Raw genomic sequence first — 13597 nt, 5'->3', positions numbered from 1 at the left:
AGTCTAAAGATGAGAAACCAGGCCTTGCCTTTCTACCATATGCAGGCAATGTGACGTCAAAAATTGGGAGACTGCTAAAAACAAAACAAAACTGACACGGTCTGCCGACCACCGTGCAAGATATGCACCTTACTGGGGGCAGTGAAAAACAGATTTGTCCTCAAGAAAGTGAGCATATATAATATTTCATACGGTTGTGGCAAATCCTACATCAGTCAAATGATCCGAACAGTCGAAGACCGCTGCAAAGAACACAAATGCCACACATGCCTAGGCCAGCCCAACAAATCAGCACTGGCAGAACATTGCTTGGAAACTGGACACAATATGAAATATGAAGAGACTAAGATCCTGGCCCCTAACAGCTTCTACTGGGACAGCATCTTCAAGGAGGCCATTGAAATTCGCGTGACGGACAATCTCATAAACTGAGACACAGGTTTTCAACTGAGCAAGGCATGAAAACCCTTCTTAGCTCCATCAAGGAGTCACGCCTCAAGTGAAAACGAGAACTTTCACGACGGCTGCCGGGGACACTCCACTGGATTTTGCCTCTTCCACCAACTCCGGGGACGGCGTGGACCTGGGACGGCGCGGACCTGGGACGGCGCGGACCTGGGACGGCGCGGACCTGGGACGGCGCCCGCAAACAGATTGTTGGCAGCTGCAATCAGAGTGTCAAGTCTCCCAACCAGAATGTTGGTGACCGCAATTGGACCATTGGCGCAGGGAATCGAAGCCCAGCTGACTGACATAAATAACACCGACAATGAGGAGACAGGCCATTCCATCAGAACCACCTGATGATGGCGGAAAGGTTATTCGCTGAAATATCATGGGACTTCAACGATCACATCTGGCTGGACACCCAAGAGCCCTGGAAACAACACATACACCGGGAAAGCCCCCAATCACATTTAATATGGTCAGTGCACTACTGTTTAACTTTCCATAAGCCTCATTAATAGGTTGCAGGCAAACATCCACATACCGCTACAATAGTTTACTGTTGTACATTTACAAGCAGTAAAAACCTGACCACAAAGTCCACAGTTCTTGAAGAATAGAAAGGTACGCACGGAGCAGACACTGTCATTGTTTTTACACATGGCCTAATTGTTTAACACTTATTCCACAGTTAAGTTGAAGCATTGTTGTTGTTCTAACCAACATAGGTTTCTCATCTGAAACTCGGCCGTGGACTGACTGTCTTGTGACCAAAAATCAGGCCCTTATATATCATCACAATAATAGGTACTGAAACTACATATTGTTCAAAGTTAAATTTATAGAAATTACAATTAAAACTTAGCTCATTAAATTAACTGAATACATCAAAAAATTGGTTCTCTTTAACAGTTTCTTCTATCACAAGGGTTAAGCCAAATTATTTGTTTAATCGCAAAATTAACAAATATAGTTATGTAAACAATACTTCTGACAAAACTCTTAATTACTTTGGAATTAATTAAAGGTTGGTCTTGCTAACACGTTTTCAATGAGAGCCAAATAGATACTTTAAGATTACTAGCATTTCATCTGCTGAAAGTTATAATTATTAGAGAATTTATATTTGTTTATACATCAACAATACAATTTAAGTTACAGAACAATTACTGATTTCACGCTGTAACAAAAGGTACTAACTAAGAACAGTCAAAATAAATTAGAAAATCAATTACATACATAAAACTAAGTACTAAATTAGATTTGGTGTCATATTCTTTGAGACTGAGTGCCAATCCTTATCTTTTATGAAAATGCAGATTGTGTTCACCTATGTTAATGGTAATTAGTTAAAATCAAAACAAAAAACAAAAACGAATTTAAGTAGGCAGATGGCAAAATGAGGGGAAGTAAAATTATCCCAGTTTGCTTTGTCACAGACAGATCTTGTCTTCCATATCATCATAATGGTGGTTCTCATCTGAACTATCAGACAGGACCATGATCATAAGGTCCAATGCTTTTGTAACAGATACTCCTGGCCTGATGTTTTTTACCCCATAATACTACTCTAGTTCTTTTTTTCTGCCTGCTATGAGAGAGTATTATTCTCTCCAAAATTATGTTTCACTGCCACAATTGTCTTTGTTCCTTGCTTACTTGTTGGTTTAACTAGTCGTGTAGGTTTGCAACCACATTTACAGGAGCAGATTGTTGTGGTTTGATCAGCTGTCCATGTCTGGGAACATTAGTCTTTGGTACAGGCTGGGCTGCTTGATGCTGAGGTGAATGTTATCGTGACAGTGGATGGCTGCATGGTCTTAATTGCTTTCTTTATCTTAGAGTATCAGATGCATTATGTACCACTTACTTTGTAGACTTTCTTTGCTCCAAACTGAATAGTTTTGGAAGCGGTTAATACATACGGTTGGAGGCAATACAATCGAACCAATTTGTGGAAAGCTGAAGTGAATTGGCTACACATGGTCCGTACTTTGCAAACTGTTATTGTGTGACCAAAGTGCTGACATTTAAATACAGTGCATACAGAGGCAAACTAAAAGGAAATAGCAGGCTTTAAACTGCTGCAATACTAAAGCAACTTTCTGCCCAGTCCAGCATAGAAATTAGATTTCTATAACATATCCCCCCCCTCCTCCCAAGTAAAATACATGCACATTTGACAATATTAAGATGGCCACTGCTCCACACAATAGATGACAGTAGAATGTAATAGTGGGAATAAGCACCAAATCCAACATACTACCTCTTAAGTAAACCACGATTGTACCTTAGCATGCAAAGAAAACAACTTATCCAGTACTACAGGGGAAAAAGATAAACCTGAGAAGAAAATCAAATCATGGGGACCAAATTAGTAATGATTTTAGGTACATACCTATCACATTTCCATATTCATCTTCCCAGTGACTTGCTTTGAATTTATAGACCACCATATCACCCAACACTTTATTCAGATCGTAACCTCCAAATACATAAAGGGAGTCTGTTTCATTGTAATAAACTGCTGTATGTGCAGCCCGAGCAGAGAATCCAGATTCCGCACGTGACAGCCAATGCCACCTACAAAAGATAAATACAATAACAAGCATAATAATACTCAAGAACCTACTTCAAACAGAATACTAGGTATTTTCAAAGCTAAGCGTTTATTATTTGAACTGAAGTTGTTACACTTTCAGTTTGATTAACAAATATTTTGCATGCACATTATAGTACTCCAACAACGATGTATTCAGTAGCTACAAACAATGAATTCTTTAACAAGTAAATGGTGCACAACAGAAAGAATTTTTACAGAAATCAGAAATGTTGCACCTTTGACTCAAGTTATGTCAGTTTCATGTGTTCATGCTGAGGACACCACAGTGATATATATATATATATATGAATATAATAGAGGGAAACATTCCACGTGGGAAAAATATATCTAAAAAGAAAGATGATGAAACTTACCAAACAAAAGCGCTGGCAGGTCGATAGACACACAAACATACACACAAAATTCTAGCTTTCGCAACCAATGGTTGCCTCGTCAGGAAAGAGGGAAGGAGAAGGAAAGACAAAAGGATATGGGTTTTAAGGGAGAGGGTAAGGAGTCATTCCAATCCCGGGAGCGGAAAGACTTACCTTAGGGGGAAAAAAGGACAGGTATACACTCGCACACACACACATATCCATCCACACATACACAGACACAAGCAGACATTTGTAAAGGCAAAGAGTTTGGGCAGATTATTGAGTGTATATCGACGGCATAAAATTGTATACTGGATTACGGTAAAAAAGGAGAAGGTGAATAGAAAGTGAAACTGCTGGCAAAAACAGGAGGAGGAAATAAGACGACAGAAAAGACTTCGAAATGTAACAGTGACAATAAAATTTGTTTGTGTGTCTATCGACCTGCCAGCGCTTTTGTTTGGTAAGTTTCATCATCTTTCTTTTTAGATATATTTTTCCCACGTGGAATGTTTCCCTCTATTATATTCATATCATTAATTTGAAGCCAACAATCACGTTTGTTATTGTTATCGTTATTGTTATTGTCACTGTTACATTTCGAAGTCTTTTCTGTCGTCTTATTTCCTCCTCCTGTTTTTGCCAGCAGTTTCACTTTCTATTCACCTTCTCCTTTTTTACCGTAATCCAGTATACAATTTTATGCCGTCGATATACACTCAATAATCTGCCCAAACTCTTTGCCTTTACAAATGTCTGCTTGTGTCTGTGTATGTGTGGATGGATATGTGTGTGTGTGTGCGAGTGTATACCTGTCCTTTTTTCCCCCTAAGGTAAGTCTTTCCGCTCCCGGGATTGGAATGACTCCTTACCCTCTCCCTTAAAACCCATATCCTTTTGTCTTTCCTTCTCCTTCCCTCTTTCCTGACGAGGCAACCATTGGTTGCGAAAGCTAGAATTTTGTGTGTATGTTTGTGTTTGTTTGTGTGTCTATCGACCTGCCAGCGCTTTTGTTTGGTAAGTTTCATCATCTTTCTTTTTATATATATATATATATATATATATATATATATATATATATATATATTAAGCTGGTAACAACACAGGTGACCCAAAATTATGCATATTAATTTAAAGGATTGTTGTTGGTCACCATATAGTGGAGATGCTGAGTCACCTTCTGCGACTCAGCTGAAGATGACTTGTAACTGAGTAAAAAACAGTTGTGTGAATAAAACTACAACATAACTGATGACTGTAATGTATGATGTATCTATGACTACAGCTCCAAAAAAGGATTCATCTGAAGGCTATCAATGTTCTCTGTCTGGTTGAAGTACCTGTCAACAGCTCAGAATCACAACTATTCTCCGAGTAGCAATATTTACTTCTCCTATTATTCAGTGGACAGTTATAGATAAACTGTAGCACTTCAAGGAATGGTAACTCGACCATTCCTTTACAAGCGATATTTTATGCTACACGATGAGTTTCACACCAGATATGCCATACAACACATACAAACAATCCTTACAAAGTTTTTGATCATGATTACGTACCTACTACAAGAGGCTTCATTACACTTTTGCATATGTTATATGACATCTGTAGAGATCTCTTCTGGTTTTTACTCTTCTTTATTATGTAGGCTGACTTGAGAAGGTTATAATGACTGAAAACTATTTATCAATAAGTACTGTATACATAATACAGCATATTGGTACTGATGTTCCAAAAATGGATTTCAATATCTCTTTCTTTCTTTCTCTCTCTCTCTCTCTCTCTCTTTCTTTCTTTGGCAAACAACCTCAGCAGAAGCTACAGGAAAGCGGGAAGAGTTAAGAGGGGGGCCAGTTCCCCCAAAATGATTAATTAAGAATAGGATCTTAATGTGTAGTGGAGGGTTACAATGTAAATAGTACAATGTGTTATTCCACCCACCTGTTGCCTTTGTTATCAGCTTTATCTAAGCTGCAAGCTTCTCCAGAGTACTGAGGATGACAGCTGCAGCCTTTCCCATGGTCACAGCGGCCCCTCTGTCTTTTGCTTCCACATTCATCAGGACATAGTTCCTTACTGCAGTCTTTACCACGCCAGTCAGCCTCACAGACGCACATATGTCCAACACATACTCCATGCCTTGTACAATTGTTTGGGCAATCAGTAATTGAGTATTCAGCACGGAAACCATCCAGCACATAATTTGCATCACTGTAGAGTAGAATTAGCATCTGTATGGGTGAAAATAAATTTAGTTAGATTGTAACACATGAAGGACAATGATAAATATAATCTTGGAAAAATACAATTACAACATTGCTGTGATAGATAAAAGTTTTCTTAATCTTATAAATAATGTTGCTAAACACTCAACAAGGCAATAACATAATCATATGGCCATTGGTGAATTTTCATCATGTATCAGTATATTTTGACAATTATTAACCAGCAAGCAAGTGCTCAACAAAATTCAGGAAGAATTCCACAATTCAAATCTTAATTATCACATAACATGCCTCATACAACCAAAGTTTGTGACATACAAGACTTGCCAATAATTAATCTAGGTCCGAGCTGCCAGAGATAGTGGTCATGTGTGCGTGAGGTGTGCTTGCTTGTGTGAATGTTTGTATGTTCTTTTTTTCATTTCTGAAGATGACTTTGGCGAAAAGATAAGTGTGGATCAGTCTTTTCATTGGCTTGTCTGCAACACAACATTTCATCTATATGGTATCCCTCTATCTTTCCCTAATATTGTTAAGCTAAGATTATGTAATACATATGGTTTTACTTCTTCAGTCACAAATATTTTGCATGATTATCACTAAAGAAATCTTCTGCACTACAGTAACACCAACTTTTAGGTATTTTTCCAGTTCTCCTTCAGAATCTTTTTAGATTTGGTTCACACTTCCCCTTCGAGATTCTATTTGCGCACACGCGCGCGCGCACGCGCGCACACACACACACACACACACACACACACACACACACACGCGCGCAGAATAGACATTAGATTTAGCTGTCCACATAAAGTTTTGTGTTGCTATTTCTACTGAGCTCCTACTATGGCTCAGATGAACTTTTTCTGTTGTCTCAAAGCTTTTAGTAGATTAGTTTTCTCAGACGCCCCTTCCCCTCATATATATACTAACGCCTGAAAAATTATGCATTATGAACACTTTATTTTATAGCTAAATCACTAATATTATCTAATATGTTCAGGACATAATCAACTGTTCAGTCAACTCAATGTGCTGTCCACATGATGGCAATATATTTTTATTTATTAGTACACAACGGGATTTGACACAGTTTGTTGTGTCCAGTTTTTTGTCTATAAAGAGTATTTAAGTTATAGATTGTGCAGATGGTTTTGTGGTGAAACGAGAAAAATTTAATTTTGCACAGTTTAATTTCAAATTACCCTTTTTTTCCCACTTCTGCAGTTCCCCAGGTGTCTGCTTAATACAGTGAATTAACTCCTTGTTGGTTTTGAAGCAGACTATAGCTGTTGAATCATCTGCATAGGGGATGGTATCAAACTGACCCTGACGTGGTATATTATTGATAATTATATTAAAATAGTAGTGGCCTTTTTTATGGTTTTAGGGTGCCAAACTTCTACGGTCATTAGCGACCAGTCTGTGGCTTAGGGAAAGGTAAAAAAACCAAAGCAGCAGCAATGGGAGCGAAACTCAAAAAGTGGGGATACTAAAAAACAGAAGGCAAGCTTAGAACGCCACTATAGAAGGAGGGGGGGGGGGGGGGGGGGGGGGGGGTTGTTTTCCCCAAAAATGAGCTTCAAATGACTGACATCATCTCACTGATACTGATAAACTCTAGTTAAAATTACCTCCTCCCGACAACGAGTTCGGGATCAAGAGGTCCCAGCACAGGGAAGAACTTTCACGTCCCGCAATTTATTATTGGGAAGTGTAGACCAATGTGCATGCCATAAAAGAGCAACACAACGACATAAAACACCCCATAGATCGGCAAAGGGAACCATGCAAACAGGCTGAAGAAGAGAGATTGCAGCCTTGGCCGCTATATCGGCCACCTGGATTCCACAGATACCAACGTGTCCTGGGATCCAGAGGAATGCCACAGAGACGACCCCCCTCCCCCACCCCCCACCCCCCAAGTGGAGCAAATGGAGGCAGTCCTGAAACCGGTGGACCAGAGGTTGGATAGGGTAAAGAGCTTGGAGACCGAGGAGAGAGCTGAGCGAATCTGAGAATATAATATATTGTATCTGCTGATGGCGCTGGATGTATTGGACAGTCTGGAGAACAGTGTACAGCTCCGCAGTAAAAACCGAACACTGGTCGGGAAGCTGAAATCGATTACGGGTGTCGCCCACAATATAGGCACTCCCAACACCACATGATGTTTTTGAGCCGTCAGTGTAAATAAATGTGGCATTCTTCATTTGTGTGCATAGAGCAGCAAATGGCCGACGATAAACGAGAGAAGGGGTACCATCCTTGGTAAGCTGACAAAGGTCACAGAGAAGTCAGGTCCGAGGGTGGAGCCAAGGCGGTGCTGTACCCCCAGTTGTCAAGAAAGTTTTAGGAAAGTGGAAGGAAAGAGAATGTAGCAATTGACAGAAGCGGACTCCTGGTGGCAGTAGAGAGGAAGGGTGGCCTGCATACCCTAAATCCAAGGAGGCGTCGAAAAAAAGGTCATGGGCCGGATTAGCAGGCGTTGAAGACAGGTGGCTAGCATAACGACTCAGAAGGACAGCTCGCCGATTGGACAGCGGAGGTTCAGCAGCCTCAGCATAAAGGCTTTCCACAGGGCTGGTGTAAAAAGCTCGAGACGCTAAACGCAATCCACGGTGGTGGACAGAGTTGAGACACCACAGAATAGACAGCCGAGCAGAGGAGTGAACTATGCTTCCATAGTCCAATTTCAAGCGCACTAAGGTGCGATAGAGGCAGAGAAGGACCACTCGGTCCGCTCCCCTGGAGGTACCATTCAGAACATGAAATGTGTTGACGGATCGCAGACAGCGAGCTGAAAGATAGGAAACGTGGGAGGACCAGCACAGTTTTCGGTCAAACATAAGACTCAAGAATTTAGCGACGTCTGTGAACAGAAGGTCGACAGGACCTAGCTGTAGGGAAAGCGGAAGAAACTCCGTACGATGCCAAAAATTGACACAAACGGTCTTACTGAGAGAAAAGCTAGTTTCAATGCTCCAAGAGTGGAGGGGATCGAGACATCCTTGAAGATGTCGTTCAAGAAGGCTGGTCCGTTGAGAGCTGTAGTAACGCAAAATCGTCCACAAAGAGGGAGCCTGAGACATCAGGAAGGAGATAATCCATAATTGGATTTATGGCAATGGCAAACAGTACAACACTTAGCACGGAGCCATGGGGTACCCCGTTTCCTTGGGAGAAAGTACAGGAGAGAGTAGTGTTCACCCACACTTTAATTATCCATAATTGGATTTATGGCAATGGCAAACAGTACAACACTTAGCACGGAGCCATGGGGTACCCCGTTTCCTTGGGAGAAAGTACAGTAGAGAGTAATGTTCACCCACACTTTAATTGTGCGCTCTGCCATAAATTCACGGATAAAAAGGGGCAGGGGACCTCAAAAGCCCCAAGAGAACAGTGTGCGGAGGATGCCTGTCCTCCAACAGGTATCGTATGCTCTCTCCAGATCAAAAAATATTGCTACGGTTTGGCGTTTGCTGAGAAAATTGTTCGTGATATAAGTCGAGAGAGCAACAAGATGGTCAACTGCAGAACAATGCTTTCGGAAACCACATTGGGCAGGTGTTAAAAGGCTTCAAGACTCCAACCACCAGGCTAAACGGCATTTCACCATACGCTCCGAAACCTTACATACACTACTCGTGAAAAAAATGGGGCGATAGACAGAGGAAATATGTTTGTCCTTTCCAGGTTTCGGAACAGGAACTATGATAGCTTCCTGCCATCTTCTGGGAAAAGTACTGTTGGTCCAAATTCGATTATAAAGGTGTAGGAGGTAATGCAGACTATGGTATGATAAATGCAGCAACATTTGGATGTGGATACCAACCGGTTCTGGAGCGGAAGAGCGAGAAGAAGAGAGTGCGTGTTTGAGTTCCCGCATGGAGAAAACAGTATTATAGCTTTAGCTATTTTGAAAGGAGAAAGCAAGAGGCCGCACTTCCGCTGCACGTTTCTTCAGGAGAAAGGCTGGCGGGTAGTTTGAAGAGCTCAAAATCTTAGCAAAGTGCTGACCCAATGAGTTAGAAATTGCAATGGAGTACACTAAGGTATCATGCATGACAGTGAGCCCAGAGATCAGGGAGAAACTAGGCGCGCCAGATAACCGTCGAATTCGACTCCAAACTTCTGAGGAGACAGTGAAGGTGTTAAAAGAGCTAGTAAAGAAGTCCCAGCTTGCCTTCTTGCTATCACAGATGATGCGACGGCATCGCGTACGTAACTGCTTGTAGCGGATACAGCTGAAAATCAGAGGTGCGAGGTATTGAATGTTCCGCAGCTGTAAGAATAACTTCTGTAAAATGAGTGACCTGATCGTCGATGCTGGGAAAGTGACGGTCATCGAATGTCGCTAGAGACGAAAAAAGTGTCCAATCGTCTTGGGCAAACTTCCAGCATCTCGGGCGCACAGATGGCAGTTGTGGCTGCAATCAAAGGACACATGGCAAATGGTCACTCCAGTGTGTATCAACAAGAGCGAACCATTCAAAGCGCACAGCTAGCTGAATAGTACCAACCGAAAGGTCCAAATGAGAGAAATTTGTCATGGAGGCAGACAAAAATGTAGGTTCCCCAGTGTTGCGGCAAACAAGATCTGCTTGGTGGAAGATGTCAATCAATAGGGACCTCACGGACAAAATCATGGAGATCCCCAAAGTGGGTGGTGGGCACTTTTGGGCACTGAAGTCCCCAACCAGCAAATAGGGGGGTGGGAGCTGACCAAGGAGATGAAGGAGATCAGCTCTTGCCATTGGTGCAGCCGATGGAATGTATATGGTACAAAGAAAGAAGGTGTATCCAGAAAGGGAAAGACAGACAGCAACAGCTTGGAAGGAATTGTTTAAGGGAATTGTGTGATAACTGACAGTATCATGGAGAAGAATCATAAGCCCCCATGTGCTGGACTGCCATCAACAGAGGGGAGATCAAACTGGACTGACTGAAAATGAGGGAAAACAACGCGATCGTGGGGACGCAGCTTTGTTTCCTGAAGACAGAAGATGACCGGCGAGTAGAATTGTAAGAGGATCGACAATTCATCCCAATTGGCTCTAATTCCATGGATATTTATAATGGATAATTGACATAGGGTGGACAGAAAAGGGAAGAATCTTACCACGGCTGCTCTCACCTCAATGACTGCTGAAAGCCGGCGGCCGACAGTGTGGAACGGCATTCAGCCAAAGGCCGAAGATCCCGATCCATAGGTTGTTTGGGGGCAGCTCCTGCCACCAGTGATTGGCCGGTTGATCGGCCGCCAGCAGTGCGCCTTGGCGACACGGAAGACGGCCGAGGGCGGTTATCGCCAGGTGGCGCTGTAGATGAGACATGCCGTGGCGGAGAAGGAGAGGAACTTGGAAATAGGATGTTGAGATGAGGGAGGAATCAATGGTTGTGAAATCAGGGTCCATAAAAAATTTTCGCGAGTAGGCTCTTTTTTGGAAGTCCGGGTGTCTGGTTTTGGGGTTTGTGATTTAGCAGAAGTCGATGAAGGATGAGCCGTAGAGTGAGCAGGTGATAGTGGGGAGGTTGAACGGGCGATCTTTGCACTGGCCGATCTGATGACCATGGCACAAAAGGTGAGATCACAAATCTGCGTGGCTGCCTCCTTAGTAGGCCGAGGAGATGCCAGGACAGTGCTATATTTACCTGCTGGAGGCACAGTGGGCTTTCGACTGGCGAATAAATTATGAGGAGCAAATATAGACACCTTTTCCTTAACTCTGATTTCCTGAATAAGCCGTTCATCTTTGAAAATGGGGCAATCTCAAGAAAAAGCAGCGTGGTCACCCATACAGTTAATGCAACAAGGGGATGGAGGTGGACAAGCACCCTCATGGGCATCCTTGCCACATGTAACACATTTGGCCGGATTGGAACACGACCGGCTGGTATGATTAAACCACTAACACCGATAGCAACACATAGTGTTGGGGATGTAAGGGCAAACTGAAATTATTTCATAGCCGACTTTAATGTTTGATGGAAGTTGAACTCTGTCAAATGTCAAGAAGATAGTACGAGTTGGTACCAAGTCCTTGTCAACCCTTTTCATGACTCGATGTACAGCCGTTATGCCCTGGTGAGACAGATAGTTTTGAATTTCATCGTTGGACAATCCGTTGAGTGAGCATATATAAACCACCCCGCATGATGGATTTAAAGAGCAGTGCGCTTCCACCCGGACAGGGAAGGTGTGTAGCAGTGAAGTTCGCAGCAATTTTTGTGCCTGGAAGGCACTGACTGTTTCTAACAACAAGGTGCCACTTCGTAATCGAGAACAAGACTTTACAGGACCTGCAATTGCGTTGACACCTTTCTGAATAATGAAAGGGTTGACTGTGGAAAAGTCTTGACCTTCGTCCAACCGAGAAACAACAAGGAACTGTGGCACTGATGGAAGAATTGTCCGTGGCTGAGACTCATTTAACTTTTGCTTGTGAGCAGAAATTGTAGACGTAGAGGAAACATTGCAAAAGTATCACCCATGATTACCTGTGTCTCCGATGGTGTGCTCCTTCCTTGTGGGGGCCGTCTCTGAGGGCACTCCCGCCTTAGGTGATTGTTCACACCTCCCGAGAAACGGACGGAAGGATCAATCGGCACGTTTGGAAGGTACCAGCTCAGGTAATCACCACTCCCTAGGCCTGGCCATTACCAGGGGGTACATATGTGTTCTACCTGTCTACCCGGGCTGGGGAATTATGCGTTACCCCGTCACCGGCTATGCGTGGGAACACGGGGGTCAGCCTTCAGACACGCACAGGGAAGAAAGAAAGAGAAAGGGAGGAACAAAGAAAAGGAAAGAAGAGAGGTCTCAAACGCCACAGCAGAGAAGAGGGTAAAGAGAAGAGGCAAGGGAAAGAGAAGGGGAAGGGAAGAGGCAGAGGTGAGGGAGGGGGGACAGGGGGGAGGGGGGATGGGGAAGGATGTGGAAAAGGAAGGTATGCAGCCCGGAAAGGAAAGAGAGCCGCACTAGCTCAGGGTCCCGTGCTCGCCACGCGTGTATCCACAAAAGAGTTGTGGACCCTCTGGGGGTAATGTTGAACCTCGTGGAATATCTAGCTGCGTGTATTTTCAGCCAGAGAGGAATTTCTTGCTGCTGTTATAACAGCAGCAACAAGTTCTCTATTCGTTAAATATGATGATATACAACTATGAGATCTTTCTTGGAAATGATAGCTTGTCAGTTTGTGAAGAAACAGGTCACGATTCACAGTAAGCTGTTTCAGCACATGTACGTACTGGCAGGCAGCTGGGCAGGCATGAGTACACGTCAGCAGAGGAAAGCAATTAGCTGATGCGCCAGCTGTCAAGCTGCCTGGCCATAGCCTACACGATGCTACTGCACCAGCAGAACACATGCTGACAGAAGTGGCAATGTGCCTCACACGCGCACAGAATGCACGCAATTGGGCTGCCTGGCAGGTAGTCTACACTAGCTGTGCATGCTCACAGGTGAGTTGAGAGGCACCCAAAAGTGCTGTGGCCTATAGAGCAGCACTAGAATTGCCCAATTTACTGTGTAGAAAGCTTTTTTGAGGTCATAAAAGATACTTGATGTGCACATGTCTCCCGCCCCCCCCCCCCCCCCACAACACACACACACACACACACACACACACACACACACACACACACACACACACACACTTACTAAGACATCTGCTAATTTTTCTGGCCAATTCATCCACTGGACGAGTTGTGCTGTAGCCTTTGATGAAACCAAACTGATTACGTAAAGTAATACTGTAGAGTGAATTACAATTTTATACACACATGTAAATTCGAAGGCTACAGGCTGCTACCAAGACAGTACTTCAGTTTTGTGCACTCAACACAGATATACCCATAATGAGCTAACTGGGAAAAGTCTCACGACCATCAACCAGGTGCAACAAGAATGTGATTTATTCAGTCAGGTGATATGTTCCACTGAT

General features: G+C 43.1%; 1 protein-coding gene across 1 annotated transcript in view; it reads right to left on the bottom strand.

Moving 5' to 3' along the window:
• LOC124799322 (multiple epidermal growth factor-like domains protein 8) overlaps positions 1-13597 on the bottom strand; it is a 380153-nt gene that overhangs the window by 317955 nt on the left and 48601 nt on the right. Inside the window, exons 3-4 of the mRNA XM_047262911.1 lie at positions 5368-5657; positions 2846-3030 (exon numbers count right to left, since the gene is read on the bottom strand). Coding sequence (XP_047118867.1) covers positions 2846-3030; positions 5368-5657 — 475 coding nt within the window. The remainder of the gene's footprint in view (positions 1-2845; positions 3031-5367; positions 5658-13597) is intronic.

The sequence above is a fragment of the Schistocerca piceifrons genome, chromosome 5 (assembly GCF_021461385.2).
Source record: "Schistocerca piceifrons isolate TAMUIC-IGC-003096 chromosome 5, iqSchPice1.1, whole genome shotgun sequence".
NCBI classification, from domain to species: Eukaryota; Metazoa; Arthropoda; class Insecta; order Orthoptera; family Acrididae; genus Schistocerca; species Schistocerca piceifrons.
The sequence above is the reverse complement of the archived record's forward strand: the minus strand, read 5'-3'. Positions and strand labels throughout refer to the sequence as shown.